The sequence below is a fragment of the Colias croceus genome, chromosome 15 (assembly GCF_905220415.1).
Source record: "Colias croceus chromosome 15, ilColCroc2.1".
NCBI lineage: Eukaryota > Metazoa > Arthropoda > Insecta > Lepidoptera > Pieridae > Colias > Colias croceus.
Genome location: NC_059551.1, coordinates 2,719,547 through 2,733,855, shown reverse-complemented (window position 1 = coordinate 2,733,855; position 14,309 = coordinate 2,719,547). Strand labels below are relative to the sequence as shown.

At 32.3% G+C, this 14,309-nt stretch overlaps 1 protein-coding gene across 1 annotated transcript; it reads right to left on the bottom strand.

Moving 5' to 3' along the window:
- Positions 1 to 356: 356 nt before the first annotated feature.
- LOC123697753 (graves disease carrier protein-like) lies at positions 357 to 13,632 on the bottom strand. The gene is made up of 6 exons (XM_045644292.1): positions 13,207 to 13,632; positions 12,662 to 12,888; positions 7,731 to 7,919; positions 5,345 to 5,501; positions 4,122 to 4,263; positions 357 to 2,433 (listed from the first exon to the last, which is right to left on the bottom strand). Exons 1-6 carry the CDS (start codon positions 13,268 to 13,270, stop codon positions 2,259 to 2,261), a joined length of 954 nt encoding a protein of 317 aa, XP_045500248.1. The 5' UTR covers positions 13,271 to 13,632; the 3' UTR covers positions 357 to 2,258.
- Positions 13,633 to 14,309: the final 677 nt, after the last annotated feature.

Genomic DNA, 14,309 nt, shown 5'->3' with positions numbered 1-14,309 from the left:
TAGTTCAGAGAGCATATTAGAATATTTCAAAATGAAAGTCCGTAGAGGGTTGTCGCGTAAGAACCACAGGTCAGTTTTTTGGCATATTTGGGCCTCCTGGCTGTGAGACATGTAATTTACCTGATTCGATTTCTGATAATATTTTGAATTTATAATCGGAATGGTATCACAATCGAGAATCTTTTGGACATCACTTATGGTATCACCAGTCGAGGAGACAAAATGAAATACTTATAGAGGACAGACGCGACGGAGATCCTCTTTTTTTGACGTAGATTAAATGTTAACCTCTTTTCTCTGATATTTTCCTAGATAAAACATAATTATTATCAAGGGCATGAAATAAAAAGACCAAGTACTGTTTAATTTAAACATATATTTTCAATAAATATGATTTGATGATCGGCACACAAAATGTTAACAATGCCAAAAACGCCCAAATTATAGAATACAGAGCTGTGACCTTTTAAAATTTAACAGAAAGAGTTAACCATACAAAAATAAATATTTACGGCCTTACTAATAAAAAGTTATACAATGGATAAATTTCTAACATATTCAACCATAGCTGTGTCCAGCTCTTGCTCACATGAAACGTCAATCATAAAAACAAGACACATAACTAATCCACTGCATAGCGAATGGGTAACATTTTATTAGTAAGACCGTTATTATATAAGCCTCTTATAGTGAAATAAGTTACATCTTATGTAACATTTAAAAAGTTAAAGCTATTCACATGGATCTCCAAAATATAATTTTTACCTCATAATTTAACTACTTAACAAATAAAGATTGAGAGCTTTGATAAATTTCACATAGTTGTGCTAACTAATAATATAATATTTAAATGCTATTTTACAACCAGAGCCTTATCTCTATGAAATTACTTAAAATACTGGTTTCCTTAGTATCTACAATTACATACATTTCATATACCGTGGAAAACAGAGACCATACTTATTCTACCCAAACCAATAAATACTCTTCTCATTAATTAATTGCAAAGAAAAAAGTGCACTGGGGCAATTAAGAAATTAATCACTACATAGTATAAAACAAAGTCGCTTTCTCTGTCCCTATGTCCCTTTGTATGCTTAAATATTTAAAACTACGCAACGGATTTTGATGCGGTTTTTTTAATAGATAGAGTGATTCAAGAGGAAGGTTTTAGTATATAATTTATTAGGTTTTAGACAAAGCGGGCGAAGCCGCGGGCGGTAAGCTAGTTTAGGATAATTTAACATCCTATTATTGTTTCCATGAATTAAATAATCTAAGGAAGAAACATCTGAATACAATGGAGTTTATAAAATTAGAAACAAACTATATAATATCTACAAACGATATTTTAGTAATACCATTATAATTATCCCAGTACACTACTTTTACAAATAACCAATTTCAAAAATTGAAGTCAATTTGTAAAATTTTTGTTAAAATTTCAATTAAACCTGTCTGAAATTTTCTCAGCTTATATGCAATTCAAAACCTGACTCAGTCAACTCACTCAACAAAGGATGATCACATTACTTCCCTGTATAATAATGTCCATAGGTAGAACCGTTATCCTATTTTGTAAATAACATATATATTACATACAATATTACGTCCCGTATTCTCACATTCTTAAGTATTTATTTGTCGGCTTGCGATTACATTATGATATTTTAAAATAAATTAATTTTAACAGAAAACTTTAAGCTGTAACACATGCCAACCTATACAGATAGATATTATACAAATTGATCAGTTATCTTATAAGTTATTACAATACTTGTGCAGAATTAAATAAGAGTGTGTGTGTACTTATGTACACGCGTTAGAAGTTATACTTCTTTGGCGTATGGAAAAAAATACTAGAATATACAACTTGAACATAGTTATCAATTTTCATACCACATAGAAGGAACTAACTTCATTCTGTTAAATTTAGTTGTCGGTGTGCTCGCGCATCGTAAAAATTCACTCTCATCGTTTTTCTCCATCGCGCCAAAAGAAGTATAACTTCAAAAAATTAACAGGCTTCAAGCTCTACACGTGACATCCAGAAAGTCACTAAGTGTAAATTTAACAAATAGATTATACCGCTCAACGTTCGAAACTAAAACTGATCGATTACATCGAAACATTTCACAAATCTTGATCTGACCAAGATTTTCTTTAGCTAACAACCGTTTAACCTTTTCAACAAAAAAATTACCAAAAAAATATCGTTACATAAAAAACAAGAAGTCAAATCGCAAGCACAACGAATATTAAACACTTATTCCCGTATCCAAGTTCAGTAATTGTTTCATGAGCTCATAAGTCGAGAACGAAGTGGCCACCATCGGTATAGCACGTAAGTAGTTGATGCTCATACCGCGGTATAAACCCTTCACTATACCGTTGTCCCGGTATATGTGAGCGAGGGTTTTGAACATGCCGATACTGGAAAATTTTACAAAAACATGTTCATATATTTATTTATTTTTTATCCAAAAATTACACACAAAACACAAAATATCTCATAAAATATAAGTGGTTAGGATATACTAAGTTATTTGATGAAAATATTTTGAACAAAATTATAATTAGATTAAAATTTAACATAAAATAAAAATACAGAAATGTAAAAGAAAATTAATTTAGTATGAATAAGTATAATTATCACTTAGCAAGACGAAAATTACGTCAAATAGTTAAAACTTAATGACGCACGAACATATACATTTATTAATATTATAACTACATAATAAAATGTAAATATAATAAAAGAAAAATAAATTCAACACAAAAAATAAATAAATAAAATAACTACGAACCTCCTGTTATGTTCGCCAACACCAGTGCAAGAAATATGCAATAAAATTAATCGTTAGTAAGAAGTGTTTATTATAATTAGGTACATAATATAAGAAAAAAAAATATAATTAATGATCAAAGTATAAAAGAACAGCTAAGTATCTAAGATAGAGATGATTATATTCATAGTCATTTATAATAGGAGCCAATTATTATTAGCGGAATGTATTCTATAGAAAATATAATAAACTGCATTATGATTTAATAAGGAAATGCAATAGGATGCTAACTAACGTACATATAAGTTAAAAGAGAATCTGTGCAAATCAATTTGCTCAGCAAATCATCCGTGAACCCTTGTGTACCCAGTTATTCCCAATTGCCCACTCAATTGGATGCGAAATGTTACAACTTTTATATTGCCTTTACGATAAAATACAGTGCATGAATATATTTAGAAAACCGTTTAGCTCAGTTTTATATGGAGAATGCACTAATAGGTACACTGATATTTCGACAAACTGTTATGCAAATCTAAGTTTAGTTGCATATCAGAGTTTAGACTTTCGTCTACCTAAAACGATGGTAGAGTAGGTTAGATAATAAATTACTTCTTAACTATGTTTTAATTATTGAACATAAAAAAAACCTTGGTATTCCGCCACCAAATCCCAAGTTTTAAGTTTTTTCTATGACAAGGTTATCGACAGAAAGAGACAGTGGCTTGTGCGTGCATGCGTACGTAATTGTGCGTTTACATAATATACAGCGTGCTCATGATAATCTATGAATACACATATTATTTTCATACTTTGACAAATTTATATGTACACTAATGGTTAAACTATGTGTTTCTAGGTTGTGTGTTTTCAGTTTTTCAGTGTGTAAGAGTGCGTGTGTGTTTTATGAACGTATAGATTCGAGTCTTGGGTGATTTGTCTGTGTTTAATACTCATATTTTTACAGTTTTTTGAACGGTGTATTTTTGTTGAGTCTGTAGATGCGTGCTTTGCGTCATTTGTATACGAGTACTGCGTGAGTTCATTGTGCATAAATGTGTGTGTTTCTTTTGTGTGTTTATGTGTTTACGTGTATTTCTAAATGCGTGTTTCGCTTATCGTAGAATGTATTCGCGTACCTACTTTCTTGTATGTTTCTGTGTTTGTAAATTCGTATGGTACGTGTATGGTGTGTTATTCATACGTGTGTGTATCCCTTCTTTTGTGTTTTAACATATCCCTGCATCTGCTTGTTTCATGTATGTGTGTGTGTATCTGTGTTTTTCGTGTAGATGCGTGTTTCAGGTGCGTGTGTAATGTGTATGTGTATCTCACCCAAAGTGCCTAGTAGCGGGGTCCATAGCGGCTAGCTGCATACGTCTGCGCGTCACATCGAGCGGGTACGAGACCGACTGAGCCACGGCGCCCGCGAGCCCGCCGCATAGGAGCTTACCCGGTACTGTTAGTACTAGACCGCCTGGGGGCATGAAAGATTGGTTATTAATCTTTAGCTGGTCTAATATCCAAATTATCACTACATAGTACATAGTATAAAACAAAGTCGCTCTCTCTGTCCCTATGCAGATAGAGTGGTTCTCGAGGAAGGTTTTTAAGGAGGAAGTATATAGTAGCTTACCACCCGCGGCTTCGCCTGCTTTGTTTAAAACCTAATAAATTATATACTAAAACCATCCTCTTGAATCACTCTATCCGCATCAAAATCCGTTGCGTAGTTTTAAAGATTTAAGCATACAAGGGCATAGAGACAGAGAAAGCGACTTTATTTATACTATGCAGTGATAATAAATAATTTATTAGGTTTAAGACAAAGCGGGCAAAGCCGCAGGCAGCATAACTAGCATAAGCATTTAGAGACATCTGGTTCTATAAGTAATTTTGTTCAGTGTTTCCCATATTTGCGTTTAAATTAGTTATTCAGTTATATGTATAAATATAAAAGGAAAATATTATTAACTGTATGTCAACATGAATGTCCTCCGACCATTGTCCATACAAGTAAACATGTTCAGTGTGAACAACCTCGCTTTTTATTTAAATTACAAATATAGTATACATATTAGCAACGACGCCATTTTAAAATAAACTTGTTAACATTTTTATAATTAGACAAGAAAACAACTCTGAATAATTCTATAATCATTTAATACGTTTCAATAATATTTAGATTTCTCACTGGAGTTTTCTCCGAAAAGGAATATTTTTAATTTTTACGTTTTTGAGACGGACAAAAATAATTTTTCACTTTCAAACGTCAGTTTCAGAGATTATCTCATTTTGATAGCGCTTATCTCTCTAAAGTCTAAACAAAACTCCTCAGCTATAGAATAAATAATAAATAAACAACATTTTTGAAGTGAAACTTTTTTAGGTGCGGTGAAACTTGAGAGTAAAATTTCAAGGTCGCGTCATAGCAATACTGTCTGATCATGGAGTAAGTCAACGAAGTGAAGAAGTTTCACTTCTGACACGCGCTCTTTTTTATATATCCCATAATGTAATTATATTTAGCAATTTTTACGTATTAAAAAACAACTTACCCGTATTTCGATCACACTTTCGACACAGAGTAGTTGGCAGATACTTCATACAGAAGTATTTTAACGATTCGAAGCAGTAGAAACTGAACCCTGCGTACGGCACCATGCCGACCATTGTGGGGACGAACCCGCGGTATAGAGCTCGTATACCGCCCTCCTGTATACAGAATACCATGTAATGTTGATAAATAATATTATGTTGAAAAAAATGTGTACGTGTACTAGTGTACACACGTAAGAAGTGAAACTTCTTTATGATCTTATTTTTCAAAAAATAATTTACTATATGCAACTTGACAGAAATACGTCGAATCACGCGTGGTAGAGATAAGAAAAAGATGGCGCGTAACTGAAAAATGTCACGCGTAACGAAAAAATGTTACACTAAATTTTTTTCCCAACCCGAAAAATTGGTCAATTAGCACCTGTTCACGCTTATATGTGTAGACTATGCTATACTAAAGTACATTGACTACTTGACAAGACTAGGTAGGTATATGTATATTATTTAGATGAATTTTTATTTGATGCTTTGTTGTCGAACCCAAAATATTTTAGTGGAAGAAATTTTGTAGGTACGACTGATATAAATTGTACGAGAGAATGGAATATCTTAACGAATATGAGAAATATACAATTTTGTAAGAAAATCTATTTAAATATTGTTATGTACGTAAATTTCGTTACATTGATAACATCGTTATTTTTGAGCGTATTTTCATGTTTATTATCTTCATCCTATCCTTCAGTCCCCGGAATCACAGACACAATAGAAATCTATTGTGTCGTGGTCTCATTGGGCCGCTCGGTGATCAAGGGGTTAATAAATACAACAAATAAACTGTATTTTTTTATATTTAATAAGAAACATCCAAGTTTTATAATTAATTATGTTCCTTATCAATGTGGGAAATTGTACATTGATTAAACTGATAATCCGTTATTATCAGGTGAATCAATGATCAAAAACTGTACTTGGTAATACTAAGGGCCTATATCGCTTGCTGATATGATCCGTAATATATAACACTTTTTACGGTATCTCCATACTTTTCTGTGATTTTTGACTGTAGAACATATGGTTGACAATACCAATAAACTATTAGATAGGGAGACAAAATAAATATGTACTATCAAATATTAATACATATATTCCATTTGCTTATGCCTTATATTGACGACCTGCATCTACATACTACACTAATACTTATTATAAAGAGGAAAACTTTGTTTGTTTGTTTGATTGTAATGAATAGGCTCATAAACTACTGGACTGATTTTAAAAATTCTTTCACCATTCGAAAGCTACATTATCCACGAGTAATATAGGTTTTATCCAGGAAATCCCACGGGAACGGGAACTATGCGGGTTTTTCTTTGAAAACGCGGGCGAAGCCCCAGGCGGAAATAATATTACATAATATTATTATCTGTATTTATACAATATACCCTACAAGTTTGTACGGCTTCTTTCGTTAGCACCTTGAAACAGGTTAATGAATCTAATCCCTCATTTTATACCCATTCTAACTATAACTATGTCTGTAAACTTTTGAATCTATCATGCTCTCTAAAGGGGCATTTAGGTACATTAAACGAGCGAATGGCCATAATAATAACCCCACTATGTCAATTTTTTATTGTTAGGCGTAGAGCATTCTTTCGAAGATTCTATGCAATGTTCTAACTTCTAACACTGAACAATACTGAATACGAGTTTTCATTTACTCTAAAAGAAATGTTCTTTCTCTAGCTCTAGCTCTATGTTCGTTCGATGTAAATGCACCGTAAGAATAAATACTTGCAGAATATGCATTCAATAAGTTTTTATAGATCCCACGTTTTCAACAACAGTTTAGTGATTCAATAATAGTTTATCTACCTCATGTTTGTGAGAACAACACATGCACGGTTGATTGGAATATCTCTTATTTCAAAGGTGACCCATCCAAGTTATCATTATCCATCAATCATCAAAGATAATCTTAAAGGCAAACTTTAAAATGGCCTTGTCATTGTGGACAGTTCACTGGACTTTGGATCCTCTAATCATTGTGGCATCTTTCGCACAGGAACCTTTTTGTTGACAAAGCACGCTAAGATGGGCCATCGATGGCAAATTGGTCACCACTGTCCATCAACACTTATACTGATTCAAGTAAATATAGGAAATACTTAGAATCGGATAGTAACATTTGTTCCAATCCTACTAATATTATAATGCGAAAGTTTGTATGTTTGTTCTGTTGTTCTGCTGACACACAGAGGGTAACCTGGATTAACACATACGATAGTTTTTATCCCTAAAATTACATTATTGTTCTGGAACACCACATGCAGTATGTCGTTCCAAAGCTTCACTTTACGCAGAAGCTGATCTACTCACCGTTCTAAACATGGTAGTCGCGGCATGCGCGATGCCCGTATATCTGTGCTCTCCCGTTATCTGGAAGGCGAGTCTCGCTCTGATCGTGTCGAGAGGGTATGTGAGGGTCACTGACGTCACTCCGGCAGCCGCTCCAGCGAGGAATTTGTCACCATGCTGGACTAGTGGTATGCTTAGCCCGCTGAGGTACTGGAAAGGTTCAGTTATGAGTTATTGTATAACTTGTGTGTATATATTATAGGTAGCATAGATATTTAGAGGGTTGGCGCAAACGGACCACAAAGCTACTGGGCGCTAACTCGCCAGCGACAAACACTTGATACATTTTGTCATATAATTTGACGCGGACACTTCTGTAGCGAGTGGTCGCCACCGGGTATACGTGGGCGGTACGTTTATACAAAATATATGTTAAATGGCTGTCACACACACAAGTGGTTGTGAACGGTGACCCGTTTGGGCCGACCTTAATAACGTAAAATGATTTTTATATGCAGGGTGCATGAAATAGGTAATCTATCCATGATATGGTACGATTTTTATTTCTTAAGATGGAACTAATATGTTGTATAAAAGATACATTCAATTTATACATGGAAAATTATTATAGACATCGTAATAATAATAGATCTACAATAATGGTAGCGTATTAAAGTTTGTTATAAAAAATAAAATTTACCTTTTAAATGATACTTCATCATCTTATATCATCGCTACTATAAAACGCAATTAAATAATAATTAAAAAAAATGATATTTTAATGAAACACATTTGCATTATATTATGGATATCCTTGTTTTAAATCAATAAAGTGAAGTAATTACATGAACTGACTGACGAGCTTAATACAATGGCTCGTCGATATACTTTTTATAGACGTGTTTTGATCTGATTGTTAACAATAGAATTTAAATTATTCTCAAGTATTTGTTTGCCCGTTGTCATGCAGTATTTAGAATATCCTTTCATGTTTTTTAACAGGATATAATATGCTTTGAAAGGAAGAAAACATGTATAGAAGTCTCTATATTTTGGATCACTAATAATTGATATTTTCCATTCATACTTGGTAGCAAACGTAGATAAGAAAACGTAGATTATACGGTATTTTATCTAAGCCATCTTTTCCTGGAACATTGATATATTTTAGTCCTTATGGTAAAAAATGTACCTACTTACATTTAGACCATTTAGACACGGTTCAATCTTTCGCTTTGGAGATTTACTTTCCAACTACAGACTTTAGAATTGTTCCCATTTTTTTCTGCAATTCTAGCATACTTCTGCTTTTCTGATATCTTATAAATTGAGTAGGTTTACGTGTCGAACAAAGATAGCACATTTACAATATTTTACAGAGTAGGAAGATCAACTGATGTGACTAAAGTCATTATTAAATTATAAATGCCGTGAGGATAATTTTAAAGTTAATTTTTATTTATTTATTTATAATGCGCATAATTAGTATTAACATTGAACTCTCCAAATTCACGTGAAATATATTTCTCCTATTTGTATACAAACTTTTGTATCAATTTGAATGACATATGGTACCTATTAGGCTCTTGATATTTTGAAACCGGGAATCACATAGCATAGAAAGGATCCCTTTTAAATAAAAATGCTTACAAGTTTACTTTCAAGTTACATATTTTTGAGATAACTTTCGCTTTAAAATTAAAATGTAAGTACATACATACTAGTTTTCAAATCACATTTTTGTTTAAGATAATATCTCAAACATATTATTTATGTAAAGATAAAAATTTAAGTGAAGTTTGTACTTCGCACATCGCATCTAGGCACAAGGTAGGTAGGTACTATGAAATGCAAACGAAATGCCGCACCTACGATCCATAAGTCAACTCACGTGCTACATGGAAGCCGGTTTTTATCAAATATTTGTGGATTTACGTTTTTACCCGACTACGGCAAAGCAAAAGGAGGGTTATGATTTTGACAGGCTATGTATGTATGTATGTATGTATGTATGTATGTATGTTCATCTGTTCCCTCGTAACGTCTAAACTACTTATCAGAATTAGACAAATGACATATCATTAGAAGCGTCTTAATTGTCCGCTGGTTATAGGCTATATGGGGTTTCACAAAATCTAATGTGGCGTCCTTTATCGGACAAAACATACAAAGAAAAAAAATAAAGTTAAGATAAATATCCCGTGTTTAGTATCATTTGAAAGCGCTTTCCTTGTACATTTTGAATATATATATCACTAGCATTTTCTCGTGACTTTACCTGTATTCATGGGCTGATTGCATATAATTCACATCTTTTCGTCCATAGCTTCTTTATTAGTTCATCAGTTTAACTTTTGTTGATATTATGCCCCCAAATACACTTTAACACCAAAATAGTACAAATAATATAAAGTGAAAAAACTAAAACCCAACTACGACAATAACCGGCGCTGAAAAAGTATAAAACAAGATTTCAGAATACTGAACTGAACAAAGTTGCTAATGTAGTTGCAAGTAAATGGACACAGTAGACTCTACCAAGATGCCTTCGTTGTAAATTGACAATAATGTCATACAATACTATTCTGAAGTATGCAATATTCCACTATGTAAAGATAAATTTTCATGTTTGGAAAGGCGTAGTCACACGTAACATAATATACCTATCTACCGTAGCACTTCAACAACGTGTGACTACGCCTTTCCAAACATGAAAATTTATCTTTACATAGTGGAATATTGCATACTTCAGAATAGTATTGTATGACATTATTGTCAATTTACAACGAAGGCATCTTGGTAGAGTCTACTGTGTCCATTTACTTGCAACTACATTAGCAACTTTGTTCAGTTCAGTATTCTGAAATCTTGTTTTATACTTTTTCAGCGCCGGTTATTGTCGTAGTTGGGTTTTAGTTTTTTCACTTTATATTATAGTCTTTCACCTCATGATAATCTACTTAATTTTTTAAAAAATCTATTTTCGCAAATAGTCATGCCCCGCGGTTTTACCCGCATTTCTCCGCTCCTGTTTTAGCGATACCTATATAGAAAAATTATTTCAGTATTAGATAGTCTATTATCGAAAAAGGCTACAGGCTCACGCTAACGTAACATAATCATCCAAAATAAATTTCTATAGATTCAGTATAGCATTACATATTTAATATTTTGTATTGTTCGGTTGTTTGTCTAAGTGTGACGGCAACGCTTCGCTTAGTATGTAACTGTTAACACCGCTACATTAACAGAATCCCGATTAAATATCGTACATAATCCATACGTAATTACATTGAAACATCAACAAACAGAGTGATAAATCTATTGTGCATTTAGAATTGAATTAAAATGAAGAATGCCGGGAATAATATTCACCTACGAATTAAAATAAAAAAAATATATATATTTCTGATTTTCGTCAAAGAGCTGTTTGTATGTTTGTATTTAGATTATTCGAGACTGTACTATTAAAAAAGAAGTAAAAATAACTCAAAGGTCGAGTTTTCAAGTATCAAACAAAGTACGTGGCCTTGAACGGCGAAATTTACTGATAAGGAATCATCAACGTGACTATGAGGTCTATAATAGTTTTTGATGGAGATACAGAGGAAAAAAATGTTTAAATACAACCGATACAACTTTTTACATTTGCATAATGATATTATATTATTTTAACAAGTTAGTTTTTATTCCAAAGTATAAAATTTGATAACAGAACACGTGAAATAATTAAAAGATTTATGACAGACACGATTTCATTGATAATAAAGTAACAAAACGTGACGTGTTTTCGTTGCTTTCATAGCATGTTGGCTATAATTTAATTTATAAGTCCATCAGACATCTATAAAATTCGAATCATATTAATTTTCTTTTCATTTGGTATACTTAACTAGTTATATATCTATACCAATATTAAAAAGCTGACGAATTTTTTTGTTTGAATGCGCTAATCTGACTCTGAGGAACTAGGTACTGGCCCGATTTGGAAAAATTATTTTGGTGATAGATAGCCCATTTATCAAGGAAGGCTATAAGCAATATATCATCACGCTTAGACCAACAGAAGCAGAGAACTGTGGGTAAAACCGTGGGGCACAGCTAGTTACATATAAAATTATTCCAATTTTAAATCTAAATATGATTGTTCAGCAACAGAATTAAATCTTTTAACTTGTTTACACTTAAAGAGACAATAGACCATACTATCTAATTAATAATAATTGATCAAGACCATGAGGCAAAAACAACTATAATAGCTACCATTTATATTAAACAACAACATAAAATGATGTTTATTGAATTAATATGCAATTAAAACAACATTTACATAGCACAAGTACAGAACAAATGAAAATGCATTGCGATGCTTAACTGGTCACTTAGGAACCTGCCCCTTTTAAATATTAATTTTTAATTGAATTAAAAAAACGGGATGTTCTATGTTCCACTAACTCTCTAGCTTTATAAGTTTATATTATCATTATAGATTTTTTTAATAGCTGAGCAAAATTGACACTACCAATTAATGACAAATAATATATGAATGTATAGGTAGGTAATGGGTGTATCATCAAAATTATGTTGCATAATGTAAGTCAAACATTAAACTTGAAACACCAACTTCGACATGATGTTACATACTAAAATACATCATTTTTATATTTTAGACTAACCTGGTATTAACAACATGGACCTGTTTTGTATTCTATATACTTAGTCTAATATATAAAATTCTCGTGTCACAGTTTTCGTTGCCATACTCCTCCGAAACAGTTGGACCGATTCTCATGAAATTTTCTGTGCATATCGCGTAAGTCTGAGAATTGGCCAACATCTATTTTTCATATGTAGGTACCACGGGCGGACGGCTAGATATTATATATACTTAAGTTTAAGATGACTATACGACAGTTTAATACACTTTTAAGAAAAAAATGGTACAAACATACCTTTTTATAAATCTCGAAGCTTGTGAACTGTGTCGCGGCATACGGGAATATCCTGACCATCTGTGCACCATTGCCTTTATACAGAGCTATGAAAGACTCCTGTTTCACAATAGCCATTAGACCTCCAAACACACCATGATGCTTGTAGTGAGCCGACTGAGCTTGTAGTAATATTTTAATCCTATCCAGTGGGGCTACTGTGGTCTTAGCACACATACCGGCCACACCTAAAAAGAAAGCAGGTTTAAGGAATTTTACTATATAAAATAATGTAGTATATAGCTATTTATAAGTAAGTATAGGTTTTTGTGTTGTATTTTTAGTATAGGTTACTGGCATTAATATAAATTTATGCATAAAAATTAAAATAAAACATACAGATATTTCATCTTTTATACATATAACCGTGAATATTATGTTATTTTAGTTAAAAATACATGCACTAACAACAAACTAAAAATATACAAAATATAGAAAGCTAGTTTAATAAATGAAAGTGAATGACTTATTAGAAAGAAAAAATATGTATAATAAATAGAACGTACCTCCTGCTAACAGGTTCCTCAAAATGAAATCGAGGTCGTTTTTTGGTTGCACTTTTAGGGCCATCTTCACGGCTGCTTGCAAGTTTGACCCAAACAAAAAATGAAATCGTCTATCTGCTTAGCATGCGACGTCGATAAAATAAATATCATTAATTACAACCCAATGACGAGGGACATTACTTCACGATTTGGCACGCAACATTTAAAACAAAACTTTCACCGACCAAACACCACTTTTCTTTGAACATCCGTCATAAAGATCAAATTATGTCAAAGTTGGACCATGGTTGGCCCTCACAAGACACAGTAGCAATTATTCATCGGAGATATATAGCGATATTATTTAGACACTTTTACTAAGGCTTACTTATGTTTCGCGTCTAATATAAAAAAATAACTAAACAATTTATACGCGACTATACTTCTCCAACGTCGAACGCTAAATAATTTAAAAATAAACCAAACTGACAGTTGACAGTTGACACATGACATTAAATGACAAACGAGAAAGCAGATTGCCATTTGAGAGCAACGCAAGCAACGTCAGAAACCATGTTGCAGCCAAAGTCAGAATGTTAAAAGAATACAAAAACATTATTTTACAATTATTAATGTAAAAATTAAATATTATAGCATGGTTGTAGTAGTAGATATTATTATAAATCTGGAAAAATATATGCAAAATTGATAAATCTACTTTCTTTTAAGCTTTAGATACATATTGTAGATGGCAGTTTATTCAAAAATTTTAATGCTCAAAATATAAAAAGCTCTACAAACGATATTTAAACCAAATTTAGATCAAAGAGTAATTATTATTCTGTAAATAAAATCAATAAAATAAAATCTTTTTATTGATTTTATAATCATACAGTCATGTTTTTTTGCGTAAAAATAAGCAATATGTTTATTTGAGAAATTGGTAACGCCCTCTGAGGTAACGCCCTTGAGTAAGCTTGATCCTTGAAAGCTTTGAAGGTCACCTTGAGGCGCGAAAGCTTAAACCATGGGGCAGTGGACACACAGCACGTATTCTGTGTACATACATGCTGGTCTGCACGTTGCTCTTGGATAGCATATAATATGTAGAGTAAACGCTGCAT